This window comes from Thamnophis elegans, chromosome 2 (assembly GCF_009769535.1).
Source record: "Thamnophis elegans isolate rThaEle1 chromosome 2, rThaEle1.pri, whole genome shotgun sequence".
Lineage (NCBI taxonomy): Eukaryota > Metazoa > Chordata > Lepidosauria > Squamata > Colubridae > Thamnophis > Thamnophis elegans.
This window is the reverse complement of record NC_045542.1, coordinates 35,669,490-35,692,168: the sequence shown is the minus strand read 5'-3', so window position 1 is coordinate 35,692,168 and position 22,679 is coordinate 35,669,490. Positions and strand designations below refer to the sequence as shown.

The window sequence follows — 22,679 nt, the reverse complement described above, 5'->3', positions numbered from 1 at the left end:
AGTCGTATTTTATGCAATCAAGTTTGGACAGTTTACCTTGAGTTTGTATCTATTGTGTGTTTGTGTGTTATTGCAATTGAAGCTGAACTAGTCTTGCGGTTGAAGCTGAAGTAGTGAAGCAGTAGTGAAGAAGTGAGGGCTTCCTCTGTATCTCAACTACTGGGTAAACCTGTTAACTCCCCATCTTAGTTTTCCTCCATCCCTTTTTTTCTTTTTAACTCACTGTATTGTATTTAAACTCCTATAATAGTGATGTGCATGAGATGAAGTGAAATGCCATTCACAAACACCTTAATACAGTTGGTTATTCTCAAAACTGCTTTCAGATTTGTGTCGCTCCTGTGTTGCTCTGTGCTTAATACTGACAACACCCAAGGTTATTTGGGAAAAAAAAATCAGAAAAAGATTCTTTTATCTTCAAGGGACCACTAAAGTGAATCAGAAGCAAAGTAGCTGTGGTCAGAGATCAGAAATTCTAGTTTTTCAGCTGAGACCCAAAGTGCAGAAAATAATTTGAAGTGGCTCTAAAAGGGCCTTTTTCTTGATGTAGGATTGCTTGCTTCCTGCTACCAACCAAACAATGTACACAATGCATGCCAAGCTGTCCTTGTTACCTTATCTATGTACTGCTCTCCACAAAGAATAATCTCAACATTTGGAGGGAATGTATGTAGTTCGAGATCACTCAGGGATCTCCGTTTTTACCTTCTCCAAATGTTGTTACATCCTCAAACCCCCAAAACTTCAACCTTAAACTGTCTACCATGGACCTCACCCCATTCCTAAGAGGTCCCTAAGGGGGTGTGCATAAGCACATCAGCGTGCCTACCGTCCCTGTAATACTATTCCCATTTATTTGTATTCATTTCTTATGTATATATGTATACCTGCTTATACTTATATGTTTATATGTTATATTCATACTTACACTTGCTTTCTCATACATGCTTGAAAAACCAAAATAAAAATACCATATTTTTCAGAGTATAAGACGCACATTTTCCCCCCATAAAAGAGCATGGAAATGTTGGTGTCCCTTATACACCAAATACAGCCATTTTTGCCTCCTGAAGCCCCGCCCCTGCAAAACGGGTCATTTTTCACAAAAATGGAGGCTTTTTTTGCCTTATCCCAGCCCTGCTGAAGCCTGCAGAGTGCTGCTGGAGGCTGAGGCAAGGCAAAAACTTTCTTTTCTTACTTACTTTTTCGAAATCTTGGTGCGTCTTATAGTCTGAAAAATACGGTAAATAAATAAATAAAATGTGGTAGAATTGGAAAATATATACTTTGGAGAGGCAATATTAGACTGTGTGGTGTCACCAGTGTTCCTGCATAATTTTTTGCCCATGAAGAGAATGTGTGCATGATCCTGATTCTAAAACTCCCAAAGGCCAGTTATCCTAAACTAGCTGACTCACAGCAGGGATGCAAATGTTCATGCGCTAACTTCCCTAAAGTAACCCTTGGACTGCTTCTGAGCCCTGCAAATGTGTTGAAACGTGGCAAGACCGCATTTAAAGTTGTTTGTATCCCTCTGCCTTTGGAGAAACAGGCTTTCACTCCAGAGAAACCAAGAGATGTACCCACGTACCCCAGCTTTGGTGCATACGTCTAAGGACAGGTATATCAATGATGTGAAAAGCTCAGATGCTCTAGTGACAGTGTCCAGGTAATAAATCTCTTGGATAGACAGATCAAAAGAGGCCAGCATCAGGCTTTGCCAAACAAATCTCTGACAATACAGTGAGCTCTTACATGGATCAAGCTGTCACCAGGGGAGATGAAAGCCTGCCTGTATCAGCAAAGGAGGGATAAACTTGCCATATGGAGCTTATGTCTGAGCCATTGACATAGGGCAACTGCCATGGGGCCGGACACAGGATTTAATGGGGAATCGGCCATATCAGGGGTTGCTGGTTCAAACTAGGCTCAAGATATTTGCTTTCTCTCTGCTTTGTAAGCAAGTCCATGAAAAGGATGCCATCAAAGATGTATTTTGTTTATTTCTTCCTAATTCTAAAAATCACTGGTACGCTGTTCTCAGTAAAATAGGGCTTGATTTAAAAACAGTCAGAATAAGCCTGAAAGGTGTTAAAACTGTTGTAAAACAGTTGACATTATTTATTGTAAGGTATAGCACATGCCTTAGAAATAATACGATACTTTTTGGAAAGGGATTTCTGCATTGAATCATACAACTTATTTCTTCTGGATCAAATGCAGATGAGTGGAATTCAAACCCAATTCTGTTGTGGCTTGGAAATATATTGCATACAATGCCCACATTCTGGGAACAGCAACATGTTATTCCCGAAATATGCGTGAAAATGCATAGAATTAACTCGGGTAGGCAAAAGATCACGTGTGTTTAATTCATGAGACTGAACTCTCAGTTTCAAATAAGACCAAGCACAGTTAATTGAAACAGTAACAGTAACTATTAATTGTTGAATTAACTCTGGAAGATAGGCTTAAGGTACAGAAAGATCTTGAAAGATTTGAACATTGGGCACTATCTAACAAAATGAAATTCATTAGTGAAAAAAGTAAGTTTCTACATTTAGTCAAGAAAAACAAAATGCACAGATACAGTATATGTGGTACCTTGCTCAGTAGTGGTGATTGTGAGAGGGATCTTGGAGTCCTAGTGGACAACCATTTAAATATGAGCCAGCAGTGTGCAGCAGCTGCCAAAAAAGGCAACACAGTTCTAGGCTGCATAAACAGGGGGATAGAATCAAGATCATGTGAAGTGTTAATACCACTTTATAATGCCTCAGTAAGGCCACACTTGGAATACTGCATCCAGTTTTGGTCACCAGGATGTAAAAAAGATGTGGAGACTCTAGAAAGAGTGCAGAGAAGAGCAACAAAGATGATTAGGGGACTAGAGGTTAAAACATATGAAGAACGGTTGCAGGAACTGGGTATGTTTAGTTTAATGAAAAGAAGAACTAGGGGAGACATGATAGCAGTGTTCCAATATCTCAGAGGCTGCCACAAAGAAGAGGGAGTCAAACTATTCTCCAAAGTACCTGAGGGTAGGACAAGAAGCAATGGGTGGAAACTAATCAAGGAGAGAAGCAACTTAGAACTAAGAAGAAATTTACTCACAGTTAGAACAATTAATCAGTGAAACAACTTGCCTCCAGAAGTTGTAAATGCTCCTACACTGGAAGTTTTTAAGAAGAGATTAGATAACATTTGTCTGAAGTGGTGTAGGGTTTCCTGCCTAAGCAGGGGGTTGGATTAGAAGACCTCCAAGGTCCCTTCCAACTCTGTTATTCTACTCTATTCTAATAACTGATTAATTATCTTTGCTGTTTTCATTCATTTAACAGAATAACAGCATTCAGATATCCTCAATTTACAACAGTTTGTTTGGTGACCATTCAAGGTTACAATAGCACTGAAAAAAGTGACCTGACCTTTTTTTCACGCTTACAACTGTTGTAGCATCCCCATGGTCACGTGATCAAAATTCAGATGCTTGGCAACTAACTCATATTTCTGACGGTTGCAGTGTCCCGGAGATTATGTGATCTCATTTTAAGACCTTATGACTTGCAAAGTCAATGGTGATACTTGATACACTTAACAATCCTGTTACTAACTTAACAACTACAGTGATTCAGTTAATAACTGTGGAAAGAAAGGTGGTAAAATGGGGCAAAAATTACTTAACAAATATCTTACTTAGCAACCGAAATTTGGGGCTCAATTGTCATGAGGACTACTTGTAACAGAGTTAGCAATAGCAATAGCAATAGCAGTTAGACTTATATACTGCTTCATAGGGCTCTCAGCCATCTCTAAGTGGTTTACAGAGTCAGCATATTGCCCCCAACAATCCGAGTCCTCATTTTACCCACCTCGGAAGGATGGAAGGCTGAGTCAACCCTGAGCCAGTGAGATTTGAACAGCCGAACTGCAGAACTGCAGTCAGCTGAAGTAGCCTGCAGTGCTGCATTTAACCACTGTGCCACCTCGGCTCTTGGAAGGAACTTTGGAGGTCTTCTAGTCCAATCCCTTGCACAAGCAGGAAACCCTATAACATTCTGGACAAATGGCTGTCTCTTCTTAAAAACTTAAAAACCCACAACATCTGAAGGCAAGAAATTCCAGAGGTGGGTTCTTACCGGTCTGGCCCGGTTCAACTGAGTAGGTAGTAACTCGGCCTGCCATGCTCCCGAACTGGCCATAGGCACCACCATCTTCTGCATGCACAGAAGCAATTTTTTAGTACTGCGCATACACATGTAGTGCGCATCAAGTGCACGCATCTCTGAGCGAACTGGCAGTAGCAGCGGCCAGAACCCACCCCTGAGTCATTCCACTGGTTAACTGTTCTCACTGTCAGGAAATTTCTCCTTAATTCTAGGTTGCTTCTCTCTTTGATTAGTTTCCATCCATTCCTTCTTGTCCTACTTTCTGGTGTTTTGGAAAAAAAGTTGACCCCCTCTTCTTTATGGTAGCTCCTCAAATATTGGACATTGCTATTATGTCACCCCTGGTCCTTCTTTTCACTAGACTTGGTGTTTTATTGTTTCTAATTTTAGAATTATAAGATGATGTGTTTTACTTGATTGAGTTGGGAAGCAATAAGAATAAAATGAATGAATGAATAAAAAAATATTGTTCTCTTGCTTATTCTTTCTCCATTTCCCTTCCGTTCTACAGCTGTCTCTCTTGCTTTTCTCACCTTTTTTTTTTAGTTAAGTACCATGCACATGGATGGTGCCAAATAAATAAATTGCTAATTGCACTAATTCACCCTATGAGCTAATTCGTTAATTAACAACTGTGGTAAAATGTTACACAGAAGAGGTAGAGAGACAAAAGCTGCTCTAAGAAAACCATTCCAGACCACTGACTGCCTCCTAGGCAGTGTTTCAGCCAATCCAGAGGAAATTACAAAAGGTCTTAAACAGAATAATAAATGGATTTCTTGCTTAATTAGTCTTTCAGAGCCAATGGAGAAACTGAGTGAATGGACAGGAGGCAAATGAAAAATAGATATTTATCTATGTTTTCCTAAAGCAGGTTTGAGTCTCTTGTTGACTCAGCTACTTTTTTTTGCTGACATAATACTGTATTAGAGAACCAGCTTGGTGTAGTGGTGAAATCAATAGGCTAGAACAGTGATCTCCAACCTTGGCAACTTTAAGACCTGTGGACTTCAACTCCCAGAGTTCCTCAGTGTTGAAGTCCACAAGTCTTAAAGTTGCCAAGGTTGGAGACCACTGGGCTAGAAGATGTGAGATTGTTAGTTCTACTGTGTTTCCCTGAAAATAAGACAGGGTCTTATTTTCTTTTGACCCCCGAAATAAGCACTTGGCCTTTTTTTCAGGGAGGTCTTATTATCTTTGAGATGCAGGTGGCCCCTTAAGCTTGGCCCACGGATCAGCTGATCCAGAGAGGACCGGAACTTCTGTCTCTGTTTCTGACACACTCTTGCGTCGCTGGGCCTGCCGCTCTTTTTGCAGCTCCCACTAAGGGCGCGGTAGCTAGGGTTTGTGGGAGCGGCCTCTGTGAGGCCGTTCCGCGTGGATGGCAGGTGCATATGGGGCACGTTCCCCACTTTCTGCCACCAGGAAATGGTGGGGACTGGCTGCACATGCGTTTAAATTCTCCCGGGGGAGGGCTTAATTTAGCGCATGCGCTCAAAAGCCTGATTATTATCCGGGGAGGTCTTATTTCCAGGGAAACAGGGTAGTTCTGCTTCCAGCACAAAACCAGCTGGTGGGTGAGCTTGGGTCAGTCATTTTCCTTCAGACCTAGGAAGAAGGCCAGGGCAAACAATTTCTGAAATATCTTGCCGATAAAACTGCAGGGACTTGTGTCCAAAGAGTCTTCAAGAATCAGACCTAATTGAATAGAAGAAGAAAAAAACCTGTATATTTTTTCCCTTGAAAAATACAACCTTGCTTTCCTCACAATTATCACTCTTTCAGCAGAAAAGGTGGCTTCCACTAAGAATGAAGAAGTCAAGTTTAACAAGGGATGCAAATCAAAGCTACAATCAAAGGTTGCACTCTATCCCTTACCTACAAATGAATTTCTTTTCCAAGTAATAATCACCACCAGCCAGTCAGCCAGGCATATCCCTTATCCTAGACAGCCATTCCATCCTCTGTCTTCCAGATATTAGATTTTTCTTTTCCCCAAATCCTCAACATTGTGTGGCGCTGAGCGCACTCACTTTTAGAGAATGCCTTGGTTTTAGTTTCTCAGGGGCTCCGTTGTGGATTTCATTCCCATCAGCAGTCAGAACCTGTGTTGGATGTTAGAGGGAATGACCGCAGATGGCCATTATGATTGCCCTACAGCAGTGGTTCCCAAACTTGGCAACTTTAAGACTTGTGGACTTCAACTCCCAGAATTCTCCAGCCAGCAGAGCTGGCTGGAGAATTCTGGGAGTTGAAGTCCACAAGTCTTAAAGTTGCCAAGTTTGGGAACCACTGCCCTACTGGGCTGCAAAAAGTGAGAGATTTCATAGAAGAGCCAGTTCAGTCTTGCCTGAACGCCGAGCTACAATTGTTGGAAGCCGTAGTGCACACATTGCTTTACTTTGCTACAAAGCAGTGCTTTTCCACCTTGGCAACTTTAAGACGAGTGGACTTCAATTCCCAGAATTCATGCTGGCTGGGGAATTCTAGTAGCCGAAGTCCACACGCATCTTAAAGTTGCCAAAGTTGAAAAACATGGCTATAGAGGGAGAGGTGGAAAAGCTTTGGGCTGGCATTGCACACGAATGAGCATCCAGGGACAACAGGAGAAGAGGGATCAGAGGAGGGAGAGGCAGAATGAGACTGAAAATGGTAGGTTTGAAGTGGCAGGAAGGTTGATATGGGGGCCCGCTTTGAGGCCTGTTAAAAGGTGGTGGTGGGGGTTATAAAGGGAGCAGGGGAGAATCCACATTCTCTGGCCTAGGAAACATGAGGATGGCAAATCTGTGCAGTGAATCGGTAAAATTGATGTGGCCTGGGAGGAAAGACTGTCATGTAATTGAAGGCTCCTGAATTAGAGCAAAAGAAGAAGAAAATAGCTTAAATTCTCTATAAGGGTCAAAAGGAACTCCTATTCAACTCTATTCATTTATTTTTTATCCTGCCTTTATTACTTTATTAGTAATGTAAGGTGGAGAACCTTCTTATTACTCCGTGCTCCTCCTGTTTTCCTTACAATAACAACCCTATGAGGTCAGTTGGGATGACAGAGAACGATTGGCCCAAAATCACTCAGCTGACCTTTATCTGTATGTCAGGATTAGAACTCACCATCTCCTGGTTTCTAGGTCAGCGCCTTAACCACTATACCAAACTCTAGGTAGTCCTCAACATGCAACCATTTGTTTAGTGAGCATTCGAAGTTACAACATCATTGAAAAAAGTGATTTATGACCATTTTTCACACTTAACAATCATTGCAATGCCCATGGTCATGTGATCAAAATTAGGGCACTTGGCAACTGGCTCATATTTATGACAGTTGCAGTGTCTGGGGTGATGTAATCACCTTTTGAGACCTTCTGACAAGCAAAGTCAAAGGGGAAGCCAGATTGAGTTAGCAACCGTGTGATTAACTTAACAACTGCAGTGATTCACTTAACAACTATGGTAAGAAAGGTCGTAAAAAGGGGCAAAACTCACTTAACATCCATCTTGTTTAGCAACATAAATTGTGGGCTTAATTGTGGTTGTCACTCAAGGATACCTGAAATATTTTCCACAGGGGGTAGGAAACTGTACACCAAAAAATGGCTTTTTTAAGAAAAGCAAATCTGGATATGGAGAGATGTGAAGAAGTATTGATCTAAGCCCGTGATGGCGAACCTTTTTGTTGTTGCGTGCTGATGTTATAATCCTTAATGCAATGTGTGCACAACACCCCCTACCCCACCCCTTGCGCATGCACGCTCCCCCTGCGCTCTTCCCACCTCTCTCATGTATGTACATGCTCACCATTTTGGGCCTAGCAGGCCTCCATGCAGCTTCCTGGGACCAAAAAAGGCAGTGCCCCCACATGCGCGTGCATCTCCCACATGTGCCCCATACATGCGCAGCAGAGATCCGAAAATCAGCTGACCAGCGGGAAGCACATGTGCATGTGCGGTGGAGTTGAGCTGGGCGATGGTTTGTGTGCCCGCAGAGAGGGCTCTGTGTGCCACCTGTGGCACGTGTGCCATAGGTTTGACATCACGGATCTAGGCTTTCATGGCTGGTATCAATGAAGCAGTGATGAGTCTTCGGGCTGAATGGCTGTGTTGTAGTTTTATTTGGTCTGAGGCCACAAAGCAGCTCACCCTATTTCTGGATATGCCAACCACCAGTTGCTGGTGAAATGTTAGGCTGGAATAAAACTAGACCAGGGCTATTCAGTCTGAAAGCTCATCACTGCTTCATGGAAAAGAACAGACTTCCCTGGCTCTCATATGAAGGGGAATGGGACAACTTGCCATAGCTATGGCCAGCTCCCCATGGCCAACTCACCGCAGCCAATTATCATGGCCAACACATTGCGGGCCAACTTGCCATGGGACAACTTGCTGTGGGACAATGTAACAATTCGATTTAATTATTTAAAATAAATAAAACCTATTTTAATTTTTGCCATTCACGTTTTATTCTGTCCCTCCATTTGCATCCTTTCTTCAATAATTTTATTCCACTATTTCTTTGATATTAGTGTAACTCTTGTCCTGCAGCAAGTTGGCCGTGGCAAGATGGCTGTGGTGAATTGTCATAGATCCTACATGAAGCATTATTGCTGGATCTCTGCCCTGGGCCCACTGCTAAGGAGAGCCTTCTGCCTCCATGGCTGCTTTTCATGCAGAGAAATTCTCCAGTGAATGACTGGAGTGATCATGAGGAGCAGTTACCATTGCCAGTTCTTTCACATGCTACTTTCTGGGCTGCAGTGGTGACTGGACTTGGAGATGGAGGGATTTGGAGATGATTGGTGAGATGAAGAGGGATCTTCTTATGTACTTGAGAAAGTAATTGAGCTATGTTGCTACATTTTACTTGATATGAGGGTGACTGAAAAATCTGGGCTTTGATGAGCAGTCATTGCTGCCTGATCCAGCAACACCTGAACCTTCAAAACAGCCCTTATGATATGACACATTTATTGACTATGCCCCCTCTTGGATAGAGATGATAAACGGAGGTAATAGAAATTCTTCTGCTATATATTGGTGACCATAATGATCTCTGCAGTTGTCACCTTTGTTTGTTAGTTTATTTATTTTACAGTCCTTGTATTGTACTCCAGTTTCAAGGGTCTCTGGGTTGCATACAACATCCCCCACCCCAAAAATGGAGAAAAAAACACTAGATTCATGACATGATGTGTTTTTCTATGCGCAGGCATGTGGTATATATGTTGTGTCTGTGTCTGTGTGTGTTTCTACTCCTCCCTTGCATATTTGTGTGCATGTGGTTTAGAAGCACGGGTTAAGGTAAAGATAAGGGTTCCCCTCGCACATATGTGCTAGTCGTTTCCGACTCTAGGGGGCAGTGCTCATCTCCATTTCAAAGCTGAAGAGCCAACCCTGTCTGAAGACGTCTCTGGCCACGTGGCCGGAATGACTAAACGCCAAAGGAGCACGGAACGCTGTTACCTTCCCATCAAAGGTGGTCCCTATTTTTCTACTTGCATTTTTTACGTGCTTTTGAACTGCTAGGTTGGCAGAAGCTGGGACAAGTAACAGGAGCTCACTGTGTTACGCGGCACTAGGGATTCGAACTGTTTAACTGCCGACCTTTCTGATGGACAAGTTCAATAGCCACTGAGCCACTGTGTCCCTCTTAGAAGCATAGGGGTCATGTGGCCAGGAGGTACAAAAGCTTGCAGTGGAGGATGTGGCACTATTCCATGTCCTTTCTCAATTCCTGTCCCATAGAGATACATTGGGAAAGATTTTTAATTTATTTTTCTCTGAACTCCTGTCCTGAATCTGCCCATTTTTCAATTCAATCTTTCATTTGTTAGCTTCTCTCACCACACGGTAGTCCTATTGTGTTCTGATTTTGGAGAGCTGAAAGACAGCTAGAGAGAAAGTCAGAATCTTTCCACAATTTCCTTCTAATCTTCCAGTCACTGGAAAGACTAAAAAAAGACAAAGGAGAACTGAGCTACAGAACGTTGACTGGAAAAAGGAAGAAAACGGAGCAAGGGAGAGTACAATGGAATGGCCTCTGGTACTGCCCTCCTATGGGAAGATGCGAATATATCACATTTTGCTGCAGGTCTCACTTCTTGGGTATGCTTTTTGCACAAGGTGATTTACTATGCCAATGAGATTTTGTAGGAGTGCACAGTGTAGAGGTCAGTTGTAACAAATTAATGTTGTTTAAAAAAAAAGTGAAAATGGCCACGTCTGCTCACTTTTGAGAGTTGGGTATGTCGGGGGGGGGGGGGGAAAGCAAAGGTAGTATATAGTAAAGTGGGTGTGGTGAAACAAGGAAGAGAGAGGTTGGAGAATGTCTACGTGCTGAAAGGATGTGGGCTGAATACCAAAATAGCCAATTCAAAAGAAAGGTGTTGAGGTCATAGGGAGAGCAAATATGGATTAAATTGCAAAACAAATCTAGGAAGGAAAAGTAGATGGATCAGGAGGAGGGGAGGTTGGGTTTAGAGAGAGGCACGAGATCCTCAAAGAGAAAGAAGTTTAAAGAAGAAAAAACATTATCTGAAGAGAAGATTGGCAAGGAAAGAAAGACACGGTGGGATATGGTGAATGCTACTCCTGTAATTAGGTTTGCTTTATTTTCCTCTTGGCTCTTTCCTTTAATATCTTTTGCCAACTAATCTTCCTCTTTTCGTGTCTAGTGCTTAGAACTGCACTCTCAAAGAGAATAGTGGGTGGGTTATAAGAAAGGACATATCTCTGCCTATTTTAGTCGGCCTCCCAGGTAGTCCTCGACTTATGACCACAACTGAACCCCAAATTTCTGTTGCTAAGTGAAACATGTGTTAAGGGAATTATACCCCATTTAATGACTTTTCTTGCCTCAGCTGTTAAGCGGGTCACTGCAGTTACTAAATTAGTAACCCAGTTGTTAAGTGAATCTGGCTTCCCCATTGACTTTGCTTGTCAGCAGGTCGCAAAAGATGATCACATGACCTTGGGACATTGCAACATTATAAATATGCGTCAGTTGCCAAGTGTCTTGAATTCTGATTATGTGAACATGGGGATGCTGCAACGGTTCTAAGAGTGAAAAACGGTCGTGTCATTTTTTAAAATCTGTGCTGTTGTAACTTTAAAATGGTCACTAAACCAACCATTATAAGCTGAAGACTACTTGTAGATGAAAGGCCAAGGACTTGGGCCGTATCTCCAGTTCCAATGTTCAAACTGAACCTAGTGGGAGATTAGGGGTGGGTTTCAAAAATTTTAGCAAGGGGCTCTCTGCCCAGTTGCTGGGTGGGCGTGGCCATGGTAGGTGTGGCCTAGTTGGCCTCCTGCACCATGGTGGGGTGGGTGGGTGGGAGGGCTTTTTGCCCCCCCTAGGTTCCGGAGGCTTTCCTTGAGCCGCCGGGAGGGCGAAAACGGCCACCCCAGGCTCCGGAGCTTCTGGTAGGCCCATTTTTCACCCTCCCTGAGCCTCCGCATGGACCCTGCACTTAACTACATCCAAAACGGGCAATGTGGGGACTCCTGGGAGGGGTGGGATGAGATGGGCGGGGCCAGCCAGGAGTTGGATTTTGGGGTTCTCTTAGCTAGAGGTTCTCCCGAACCCCCAGCAGCCCACCCCTGTGGGGGATCCCTTGTACTGGATGGCTTCTCTGCCCACTGGAGCATCTGAATCTGTAGTGTGAGAAACAATCTAATGTTTTTCAAACAGGGCAAAGATATTACAGCAGAAGACACTCTCTGTCTGCATAGGTATCATTCCTGCCCAGGGAGGTCAAAGAATTACGCCTGACTTAGAGGAGAGTAGTGCCATCTTTTGATCTGCTAGAGTTTTCCTGAGTGGCCGCCTGTCCAAGAAGTGGAGCTGCTAAGCTGGGATAAACTGACAAGATCACAGACGGAGTTGGCAGGACTGCGTTCGATAAGGGTATTTATGACAATGTATCTGAGAATAATGCAGCCCTGGGAATGTATATGTGCTTTAAAAATGACTCTGGAGGGAAGTTGGAGGGAATCGCTGTCTGTCGATGAACTGACCATAATTCCTCCAGTGTTTCCTCAGGCAGGTTGAGTGAAGGCTGAAGGTATGAGTGTGCTCCTGAGGGCCAGTTTCAATTAGAATTTAGACATTTTGGGATGTGAGGGAGAAGGTAGAGAATAGAATAGGAAGAGGCTTGTCAACCTGCATTTGTTGATGGACAGCGGGGCTTAATGCTTGATTATGGATATGGCTATGGATTCTACCCGATTCCAGCATTTGCATTAAAGGTCAATTCAGACTGAGGAGAGAAACTGGTGTGAATAAATCCAGTATTTTCCTTCTGGCTTGTAAATTAGAAGTCAGCAGTTAAAATCCCGGGAACCCCTCCTCCCAATGATGAGAATTACATCATGTTGTTAAGCGAGACACTTGTTAAGTGAATTTTGCCCCATTTTACTACCTTTCTTGCCACAGGTGTTAAGTGAATCACTGCAACTTGCCTTCAGAAGTTCTAGATCAGTGGTTCTCAACCTTCCCAATGCCTCGGTTCCTAAGACCATCGAAAATATGTGTTTTCCGATGGTCTTAGGCGATCCCTGTGAAAGGGTCGTTCGACCCCCAAAGGGGTCCCGACCCACAGGTTGAGAACCACTGTTCTAGATGCTCCAACACTAGAGTTTTTAAAGAAGAGATTGTACAGCTATTTGTCCAGAATGGCTAAACTTTTTGCTGTTGTGTGCCAACATTATACCCCCTAATGCAATGCCCCGTGCCCTGCCCCCTGTTCATGCGCATTCCCCCTTGCACCCCCCCACGCAGGTACATGTGACCCCTGTGCACCGTTTTGGGCCTAGTAGGCCTCCCTGCAGCCTCCTGTGTCCAAAAATAGGCAGTGCCCCCCATGCATGCATATACTCCCACACCCCCACGCATGCACGTATCTCCCACATGTGCCCCGTGCATGCGCGGCAGAGACCTGAAAATCAGCTGACTGGTGGGAGGCATGTGTGCATGCACAGTGGATCTGAGCTGGGCGACGGCTCGCATGCCCGCAGAGAGGGCTCTGTGTACCATCTGTGGCACGTTTTCCTGCTTGTGCAGGGTGTTGGACTACAAGGCCTCCAAGGCCCCTCCCAACTCTGTTACAGGTAGTCCTCAACTTACAACCACAACTGAGCCCCAAATTTCTGTTGCTAAGTAAGACATTCGTTAAGTAGGTTTTGCCCCGTTTTACTGCCTTTCTTGCCACAATTATTAAGTGAATCACTGCAGTTAAGTTAGTAACACAGTTGTTAAGTGAATCTGGCTTTCACATTGACTTTGCTTGTCAGAAAGTCTCAAAAGGCGATCACATGATCCCGGGGACACTGCAACTGTCAGAAATATGAATCAGTTGCCAAGCATCTGAGTTTTGATCATGTAATCATGGGGATGCTGAAAAGGCCTTACCTGTAAAAAACAGTCAAAAATGACTTTTTTCAGTGCTATTGTAATGTTGAAAGTTCACTAAACAAAGTGTTGTAAATTGAGGAGTATCTATAAATTTAGCTCTCGAAAAAAATAGAATATGATGGGCAACAAGGATGTCATGATAAACTATGCTTAAACTATGTTGCAAAGATGTGATGATAGTAAAGTAAAAAGGAATGGTTATGGAAAGCCAGGAATTGAAGAATATTTTTTTTCCCTTGCCTTTCAAGAGAACTTTTGACTTGACAACTATTGGCTCCAATGACTTGAACCAGTGCTCTTGCGGTATCACAGTTTCTATTCTTAATTTTATTTTATTGGCCCATGACGCAAATATAAGATCTGATTGAAATAGGTGCCATTATGAAAATAAATGCCTTTGCATTGATAATTTGAAAGCATTTACTGTACCAACAATGATCAAAAGTGCTAGATACTCCAAAACAAAGAGTCACAGAATTCATACTTTACATATTATTCAATAACAAGGTGCCATTCAATATTAATTTTTGCATAATGCAGACAATAATTTGTTGTGTTGCATTTCTATGCAAGCCATGGTTTATGAATTTCTTCTTCCTCCCCTCAAGTTCCATTACTTTATTTCTAGAAAATAAAGCTGTTTTAACTATTTTCCTATACAGTCTCCTAGCAAGTAAATTTCTGAAGGGATTCAGACGAGCTTAATTTTTCATGCTGGAACCGAAGTCTACGTCCTCTGCATTTCACAGATGGACACTCCTAATAAGAGATTACAGTTGGGATAATAAATTGCAAAGTTTATCCTTGCAATGCTTGGAGGAAGATGATGTTTTGTAACAGACTGAGTGCTGGATCTGGATCATAAATAGAGCAGGTTTCAAATCTCGGCACAGCAATAAAAGTCAATGGTTAATAGATCTCATTATATATTTTGCCTGGGAATTATGGGGAGAAATGTGGTAGATATTCCCTACGCTGTACTGCCATGATGACAAACCTATGCCACGTGTGCCACAGGTGGCACGCAGAGCCCTCTCTGCGGTATGCGAGCTATCATCCCAGCTCAGCTCCACTGCGCATGCATGTGCGCCTGGCCGGCCAGCTGATTTTCACGTCTCTGCTGAGCATGTGTGGGACACATGCAGGAGACTCATGCGTGAGGTTGGGAGTAGTTCCCCCATGGCCCATTTTTGGTCCCGGGAGGTCTACTAGGCCCAAAACGGAGGCGCAAGGTGTGTGTCATGCGCATGCGCTGGGGGGCAGGGTATGGGGGTGTCGCGCACGCATTGTATTATAGGGTTATAACACCAGCACGTGACAACAAAAAGGTTATCCATCACTACTGTCCAAAACCATCCTGAGTTTTGGATCAAATATGGTGACAATAGAGAACGATGGGGCTGTCAGCTTGCCCATACTTGCAACTTCTCTATTTTTCTGGCAGTGCTTTTGTGCTTTAATATCTGCACAACAGGAATCAAAAGCAATGGTATTTTTCCTGACAGAGACATGTCAAAACGTTTTAGTGGTGAGTTCTCCGGTTGAACTAGTTTCCCTAGATCTGAAAAGCAAAGAAACTCTCTCTCTCTCTCTTTAAGAAGGTGGAGGCCATGAATATTTCCCTTTTCCAACTGGACACGTAATGTTTTTAAGGCTACCTCTTTTGCTTCCTTGTGCAATGTTCTTTGTAGCTTTGTAGAAATCCTTCCTACAAAATGATGCTTGAATGACAGCTGATTCATGTTTATTCAAACAGTGGACACAACTTTGCCAGCCAGTCAGTGACTTCCATGATCCTGACCAGGGAACCCACCACAAAAGTCTAAGTCGGCCTGTCTAATCCTCATCTTCCCTCTGCTACAGATGTCAGTTAGTTTAGATACTTGCTCAGTGAAACGGAATGTATGTGTCTGTGTGAATCCCATCGGAGGGTCTTCAGACCCTGCCAGTCATGGAGCCATGCTGCTTCTCTGGAAATGAATAGTTCCCTGAATCCTGATCCATAAAATCTGGTTTGTGGGTGTAGGGAATTCCTGCACTGGCGATAAAATTGGGGTGAGAGAGATATTGAGCCAGGATGACGCACCATTAATTATTTGCTTGTTAGATCTGTATCTCCCTTTTTATACATAGTCCCCCTCCTCCAAATCTTTCCAAGTAACAACAACCCTATGAGGTAACTTGGCTTAGAGAGAGTAGCTGTTCCAGTGTCACCCAGTGTGCCAGCTGAGTGTGAACTAAAACACCAATCTCTCTTACACCAGTCCAATTTGTTAACCATGATACTTCACTAGCTGTCTAGTTTGTCCTTTGAGGTAAACCCAAGGAAAAAGCTCATCTAGTCACGTGCAAAAGGCTCAGACTTGGCCTTTCCATGTTTCCTTAATTAGGAAGAAGCCTTTGTCGACTGGAGGTGATAATTTCCAGGCCGATCTGAACCATAAGACTCCAGTGAGGAGCTGGATTGAAGCCATACCTGGGGTGGGCCCTATTACTAGTGAAGTCTCCTACTTGAGCTATTGTAGAATCAATTTTTGAATTATACTTGAGGCTGGGAATAAAAGGAAAATTAAACTAAACTCAACCTCTTCAAAGTCCAGGGACAGGAGCCAGGAATATGTCAACTTCCTCGTGAGATTTGAGACTGACAAATGACGAATATTGAAAGAGATTGGCCAAAGGGGCACAAGACAGTCTGATCTACTTGGGAATGCTCCAGGTTCTCAGACGCTGTCTGTCTGCCAACGAGCTGAACCGTGCCAAGACGGAATAGCTGTACAGAAACTGAGATTTGGGGTTGGGTGGGAGCCATTATGTGGGTTTGGACTCCTACCAAAGGACTTGGAATTTTGAATCCACTCCCCCAAATGCTTCCAAGTATCCCGTTGATCTTCTTCCTGTGCATCTGCTTTACAAACTTGGCTATTAACGGCAGAGGAAGCTGTTAAAGGTGAAGAAAAATTAAAACGGACCCGACGAGAATGTATGGAGGGCAGGAATAAGTTGTTTCAGTTCTGATTTCCGGTATTTCCTGAAGCCTCATGCCGAATCAACCCTTATTAGCCTTGGATCCCTTCTGTCTAGGTGGCTTTTCAGATCTTGCCAGAGGTGTCAAGTAAGGCATACATGTCCATCTCTCCATTGAGCTTATGGCCCTTTCAAGACACCTCTGCTTTTGAGAATTGAGAGATGCCTTCTGAATTTAATTTGCCCTTCTTAATTCCAGAGTTTAAGATTTGGCAATTTACACTGGGGATTTGGTAGTGATGTCTAGGTTTAAAATCACAATTCGGGGGAAATTGTTATATTCCCCCAACCTCTGGTGCTCTGTCCTGAGGATCCTATTTATGCCTTGATTTATGTCTTGATTAATTGTGCATTAAGAATGGGATAGAGTGCTATTAAAACTCAGAGACTTACAAAGATTAAGTGCTAAAGATTTTGTTTGTTTGTTGTAGGATCCTGCTGTCTATGTATGGGTAAGCTTTTAAACGTCCTCCTTATTTGTCTATAGGGTTATTGTTGGGTTTATAGGCTACACATAGATTTTATTTTGATCCTTTGTTACAAAAAAGGTATAGAACATACAGTAAAGAGAACAGGAGGAGTTGTGTGGAAAAGGGGAGGAAAGCACGAACATGGCTACTGCTCCCTCCCCGATCTCAATTGACAGGAGGTATTTTGATCTTAAAACTTTTATTTTTTTCTAAAATGCCCCTTCCTGACAAATTGACTGCAAACAGGTCTCAGGAGGCGAATTGACTGAACCAATATTACCAGGTGTCCTGTCAGTTTTTATCCTTCCCGCTATTTATTATTTAATAAGCAGGCAATTGTTCCTCTCCACCAGGCACAAATTGTGAAGGTGTTGAAATTTAAACATCTCTCTGAGGGAGGGGAAAAATTAACCTTCTCGTTGCTGCTTTCAGTTGTCTGTTGTGATCTGTGCTGCTGTTGGAGAAAGGATAACAGGGAGAAATTTTTATTTCAAGTTAGGAGTGGGGGCTGGGAGGAAAAAGCGGAAAAAGAACAGAAAACCTCACGAAGCATCAATCACTTGGGGGAGAGGACAAGGCAGCGAGTGATCCGGCCTGACATAAATTCTGATCAATAGAGCCAAGTGCCATTTTACTACCTGGGAGGGAGAGGCTTCCAACTTAGGACTGGCAGCCTTTTTGATGTCTAAATATTGCTGATAATTACTTGACTTTTTTTTTACGAATAAGAGATAACTGTGATGATAACAATAACATTGGGCATAAAGTATGAAATTGATTGTGTTCTCTCTCTTTTTCAAAAAATTGAACTGGAATTAAAAGAATCAAGCCAAGGGCATGTTTGGATTGTCCCCAATTTATTTATGCGGCAAGGAAAGTAAGTGGCAGATTGCTACGCTGTAGCATACAAACACGCCTGGGTAGGCACTCATTTTGGGGACCAAAGTGAGGAACCAGACATAACCTGTTTTAATTTATGTGACTATCAAGAAGACTTGTATTTTGGGAGTGTCTTCCAAAGCCAGGCCGTAATTGTTGTCTTAGTTCTACCGAGTTCCCCTTTTGCTTGCTACAAGTGATGTCCCTGGATCTTTATTTCGCACATTGTGGGTTGGGATGTTGCAATAAGGATGGATGTGTCACATGTTCACTGTCAAGATGGAAGTGACTCCACCTGTAGCACCTGAGGGTTTTGGTTTTTTTTTTTGCTGCTCTTAATCCTCATTTTATTCAGAGGGCACAAACAAACACCATTCAGTGTGACGTTAGCTGCTCATTCACTTTCCAATCTAATTAATTATATTTTTTACAAGGAAAGGAAAAAGGAAAAAGGAAAGGATGCAGGACAATAGAAACAGATACCAATTGAACAGAAGAATTCTATCCGGCTGTTAAAAGATTTTTGTTGTTTGTGCCTTTTCACAAAATAAGAAATTATTTTTACATGGTATGTCTCCCAAACCCTTTTGCTGAAACTGCCTGTTAGCACATGTAAATATGTTTATTGATTTGGTGAAGAGAGATGACAGATTCCTTCTCTTGAGATGTTGCTTTCATTAGTTCAGGTGGCTTGGTGAGGGATAAAGGAATGAATTTTTAAATTTCAGATCGATTTCTTCTTTCTATTTAATAAATGGAAAGAGTTGGAAATGAGACTCTCTAATTTAACCTAATCAATGTAATAATTTGGTGCCCTAGGTAGATTTAAAAAAAACTTTAAACATTTCACTCACAGTTAACTCTCTTAATCTTATGGTACCAAGTTTGGGGACTTATGAAAAGCCATTCAATAAAAAAAGAATTATCTTGAAAAATAAATACCTTTTTAAAAGCCCAAGTTGCTTGTAAAGTTTCTATCCACCTGAAGCTTCAGGCAGGCAGTTAATAAATACAGAGAAGAGGGAGAGGTCATATAAACTAGTTTATTGAAAGCTGGTTAAAAGAAGGGTAAAAAGGAGCAATGGATTTTGATGGATGGAAAAATTGCTTGGCTAGAGAGAAACAAAGTAATAAAACATGCAAGAAGATATTGAAGTGATATTGCTCTGCATTTGGCATTCACTTGGCTAAAAATATTCCAGCCCCTACTTTTCTTTTCAGATTCATAACCCTATGGTGTAGCAATATTTTAGGTTCAATCTCAACAATTTATTCTGATAATTGTCAGATTTTATATCACCATTGTCTCAAGCTGGGAATGAAATTATTAGTAAGTTTTATTGTTGAAATATATTAATACTGAATTTTTATACAACTGGGTGTACATATAAATGTATATGCTATTGACCTGGAAAGTATGCAAATAATAATTATATAAACTTACTAATCTTTACATACCTGTATGGATTGCTACCAAAACCTGAGGTAAATCTAGATTGTGCAACATAGTTCAATACACACAAATTATTTTATTTTTCTCTGCAATTCAGCACAACTATTTCTTAACTATTTGCATACACCATATACAATATATATGTATGATAATTCTTAGCATTTAAATTTTATTTGTTTTGAAGTATTTAGTACAATGCTGACTGATAGTTTTTCTTCAATAATTAAACAATGGAATAGTGAAGAATACATATTACACACTGTGCTAAAGTGAATAGCTTTTTCATGTAGGTGAAGACCTCTTAACGTTCATTTTTTTAAACATGAAGATGAATGGAGGCAATTTGTATAAATGATTAATTCATATGCATGCTACATTATATATGTATAATTTGTCAAACATACATTTGGTGACTATAGGCACAACTGTTTTAAGAAATACCTCATTCTTGTGTGCAGGGCATATCTAATAACCATTTTATTAAAATAAACTTAATTCTTCTGTAATGGAACAAAACAATTATCTTACCAATTTAATTGTTTAACGAACTGCTTTCTAAAATCCATTCATAATTTTTTTTTTGAAAAACAAATATCTGCTTCCTCTCCTTTCAGTTGTACACTGTATTCATTAATGAGAGATACCTATTTTGGGATAATGCTCATCAGTGTGTGGCCCTAACAGCTGGTTGCATCGTTATGCAAAGTTTTGATTTCAGATTTACTACTGTATCAGGAAGCAGAAGGTGTTTCTTTAATTATGGCATGGTGAGCTGAAGTTTCACTGTAGATTAACATAGACAACATTTCAAAAAGAAAATAGACCCCCTTTCCAAGCTATCTAGAGATGTGTAAACAGAACAAACCCAGTATAAACTGTGAATCTTTTTTCAGCTGCTTTAGATCCAAATGGTCTGAGAATCACAGCATATATATTTTTTTCTCAATAGCATATTGCCCTACATTTTGCTTTATTTTGAAGTATATAATTCTTTAAAAAGAAACAAAAGAGCCATTCAGGATGGCGAAAAGGAGAGAAAAGTTGAATTCAAGGGTAATTTCCAATTCAAGAATTTTTAGTCAATTGACAGCAACACTGAATTACAAATCTAGAAATTTTCTTAATGGGAGAACCTATGTTAAGTGATAAATACCAGAAATATGTTTTATTTGTTAAGCCACATTCTTCTTCTTTTTCCTATGAAAATTTGTAAGAAGAGAACTAATGACCATTTATAGAGACAAGCTTATTTTAAACCTGTATAGCATGTCTTGTGATTCTTGTAGAGCTTTTAACATTGTTTTATTTTAGATCACTCATTACAAATGTGTAAAAATGAATGAGAAATGAATAATGAACAATTTTAACCAAAGTTAGAGGAATGAATCCCTTCTTCTAACTCTCATGAGAGTCCTTATGACTAATAAAATCATTCGTTTGAGCTCCAAACTTCTACAGCACAATACTACATACATACGTAGCACAATCCTGAGAGGTGAGACAGATTGCGCTCCAAGTAATTATTTGTGAAGTTTCTGCACTTAAAGCACATTCGGGTTTAGACTAAGTTTTTAGAACAGGTGCAAGGTGTTTATGATTAAGAAATAAGGCAAAGGTGAATGTTAGCTTAGGAGGAGTTAGGGTTTAAAAGAGGAGGAGCTAATAATGGTCACTGTGGTTAATTGTTGGAGTGGGAGGGGTCCTAAATGTGAACAGGTAGAATGAAGAACAGGTAGTTTATAAGAGGCTACACCAATCAGTAAAATAAGACTGGGGAGTAGAGGGAATTAATTGAGAAGAGGCAGAGGCAACAGAAAAGAAACACAGAGTTGTATACAAAAAAAGAGAGAAAGGTAAAACAGGAGAAGATGACCGTAGAAAGGAAAGACTTTGAGGATAAGAGAGAGAGAGAGAGAGAGAGAGAGAGAGAGAGAGAGAGAGGGAGGGAGGGAGGGAGGGAGGGAGGGAGGGAGGGAGGGAGGGAGAGAGAGAGAGAATTGCTTTACCTGCCCGTTCTTCATCAGATCTGCCCACATGCTGGTACCATCACCACCACGCATGAGCACATGGTAGGTGAAGAAGTAGATGCCAGGGAGAGGGCAGGTAAACTTGCCACTTGATGGTTCATAGTAGTTTCCCACATTAGTCACCACATCATCAAAACGAAGGATCTCATACCCTTCATGTGGTTTCCGCAATCCTGCGTAAAAGGCAATTTTAGGGCTGTAGAAAGATGGGATGTAACCTCCAGGACCCGGACCTGGTGGGCCCGGGGGACCTGGTCTCCCCGGCTCTCCAGCTGGACCTCGGGGCCCAGGTGGCCCTGGAGGTCCTGGCGGCCCACGGATTCCAGATTTGGCCTTTCTTCCCGAGTCTCCTTTCCCTCCAGACACATAAGGTGGCGGCGAGATGAGAGCCAGTTCTTGGCTTGCCTCCGCTGAAGCTGCCCCGTGGGTCTGGGGAGTGTACGGATCACAGACCATGCGACAGCTGCCCAACATCTCATAGTGGGAGGTAGTTTTGGAGCTGTGCACCAGCAAAGGGATGGCCACCAAGAGTACCAGCACCATGGCCACCCCGATGGCGGCCCCAATGACCCTTTTTTTGCGGCTCAGCCTGGAGGCGGCCAGGGTTAAAAAATCGTCTTCGCTTTTGGAGGTAATGATGGAAGTTTCTCTGGAGTCAAAAACCACACGGATGGAGGTGTCTCCTGAAGGGTCCCTGGAGTAATGCTCTCCTCCGATGTCCTGTCCTTGGCAACAGAGCGCTGGTTTCCTGACAAGGCAAACTCCGTCCCAAGTTGTGCAGCTCTGCTCCTTGGTCTGCCTTTCCTCCACTAGAGAACTGCTCTCTTTCGCAGGAATCACTTTGTCTCGCTCCTACTTGCCGGAGAGCAGCAGCAACAGCAGCAGCAGCAGCAGCAGCAGATGTGTTAGGGGGTGGAGGGATGGAAAGAGAAAGAATGTGTGTGCCAGTGTGTGTGTCTGTGTGTCTGTGTGTTAGAGAGCGCGGATATGTAAGACTATGCCTTCCTTTCTCTTCTCCAGTGGAGAACTCAGCTGGTGGCCACGGAGCAGCTCCAGGCTTCTTGTGCCATATCATATGGCCATCAACAGAGAGCCAGAGGGAGAGAGCAGGATTTCCTAACAAACAGGTCATCCAGCACCCCTCCCTACCACATGCAAGAAGACTCTTTCCATAAACTCAAAAGGAGAAGATCAGACTGAGCTGCCCAAGATGCAAAAAGTGGCTTTAAGCCAACCAGAGCGACCT

General features: G+C 42.3%; 1 protein-coding gene across 1 annotated transcript in view; it reads right to left on the bottom strand.

Moving 5' to 3' along the window:
* C1QL4 (complement C1q like 4) overlaps positions 1-21,976 on the bottom strand; it is a 38,037-nt gene extending 16,061 nt beyond the window's left edge. The window contains exon 1 of the mRNA XM_032208639.1: positions 21,413-21,976. Coding sequence (XP_032064530.1) covers positions 21,413-21,976 — 564 coding nt within the window. The remainder of the gene's footprint in view (positions 1-21,412) is intronic.
* Positions 21,977-22,679: the final 703 nt, after the last annotated feature.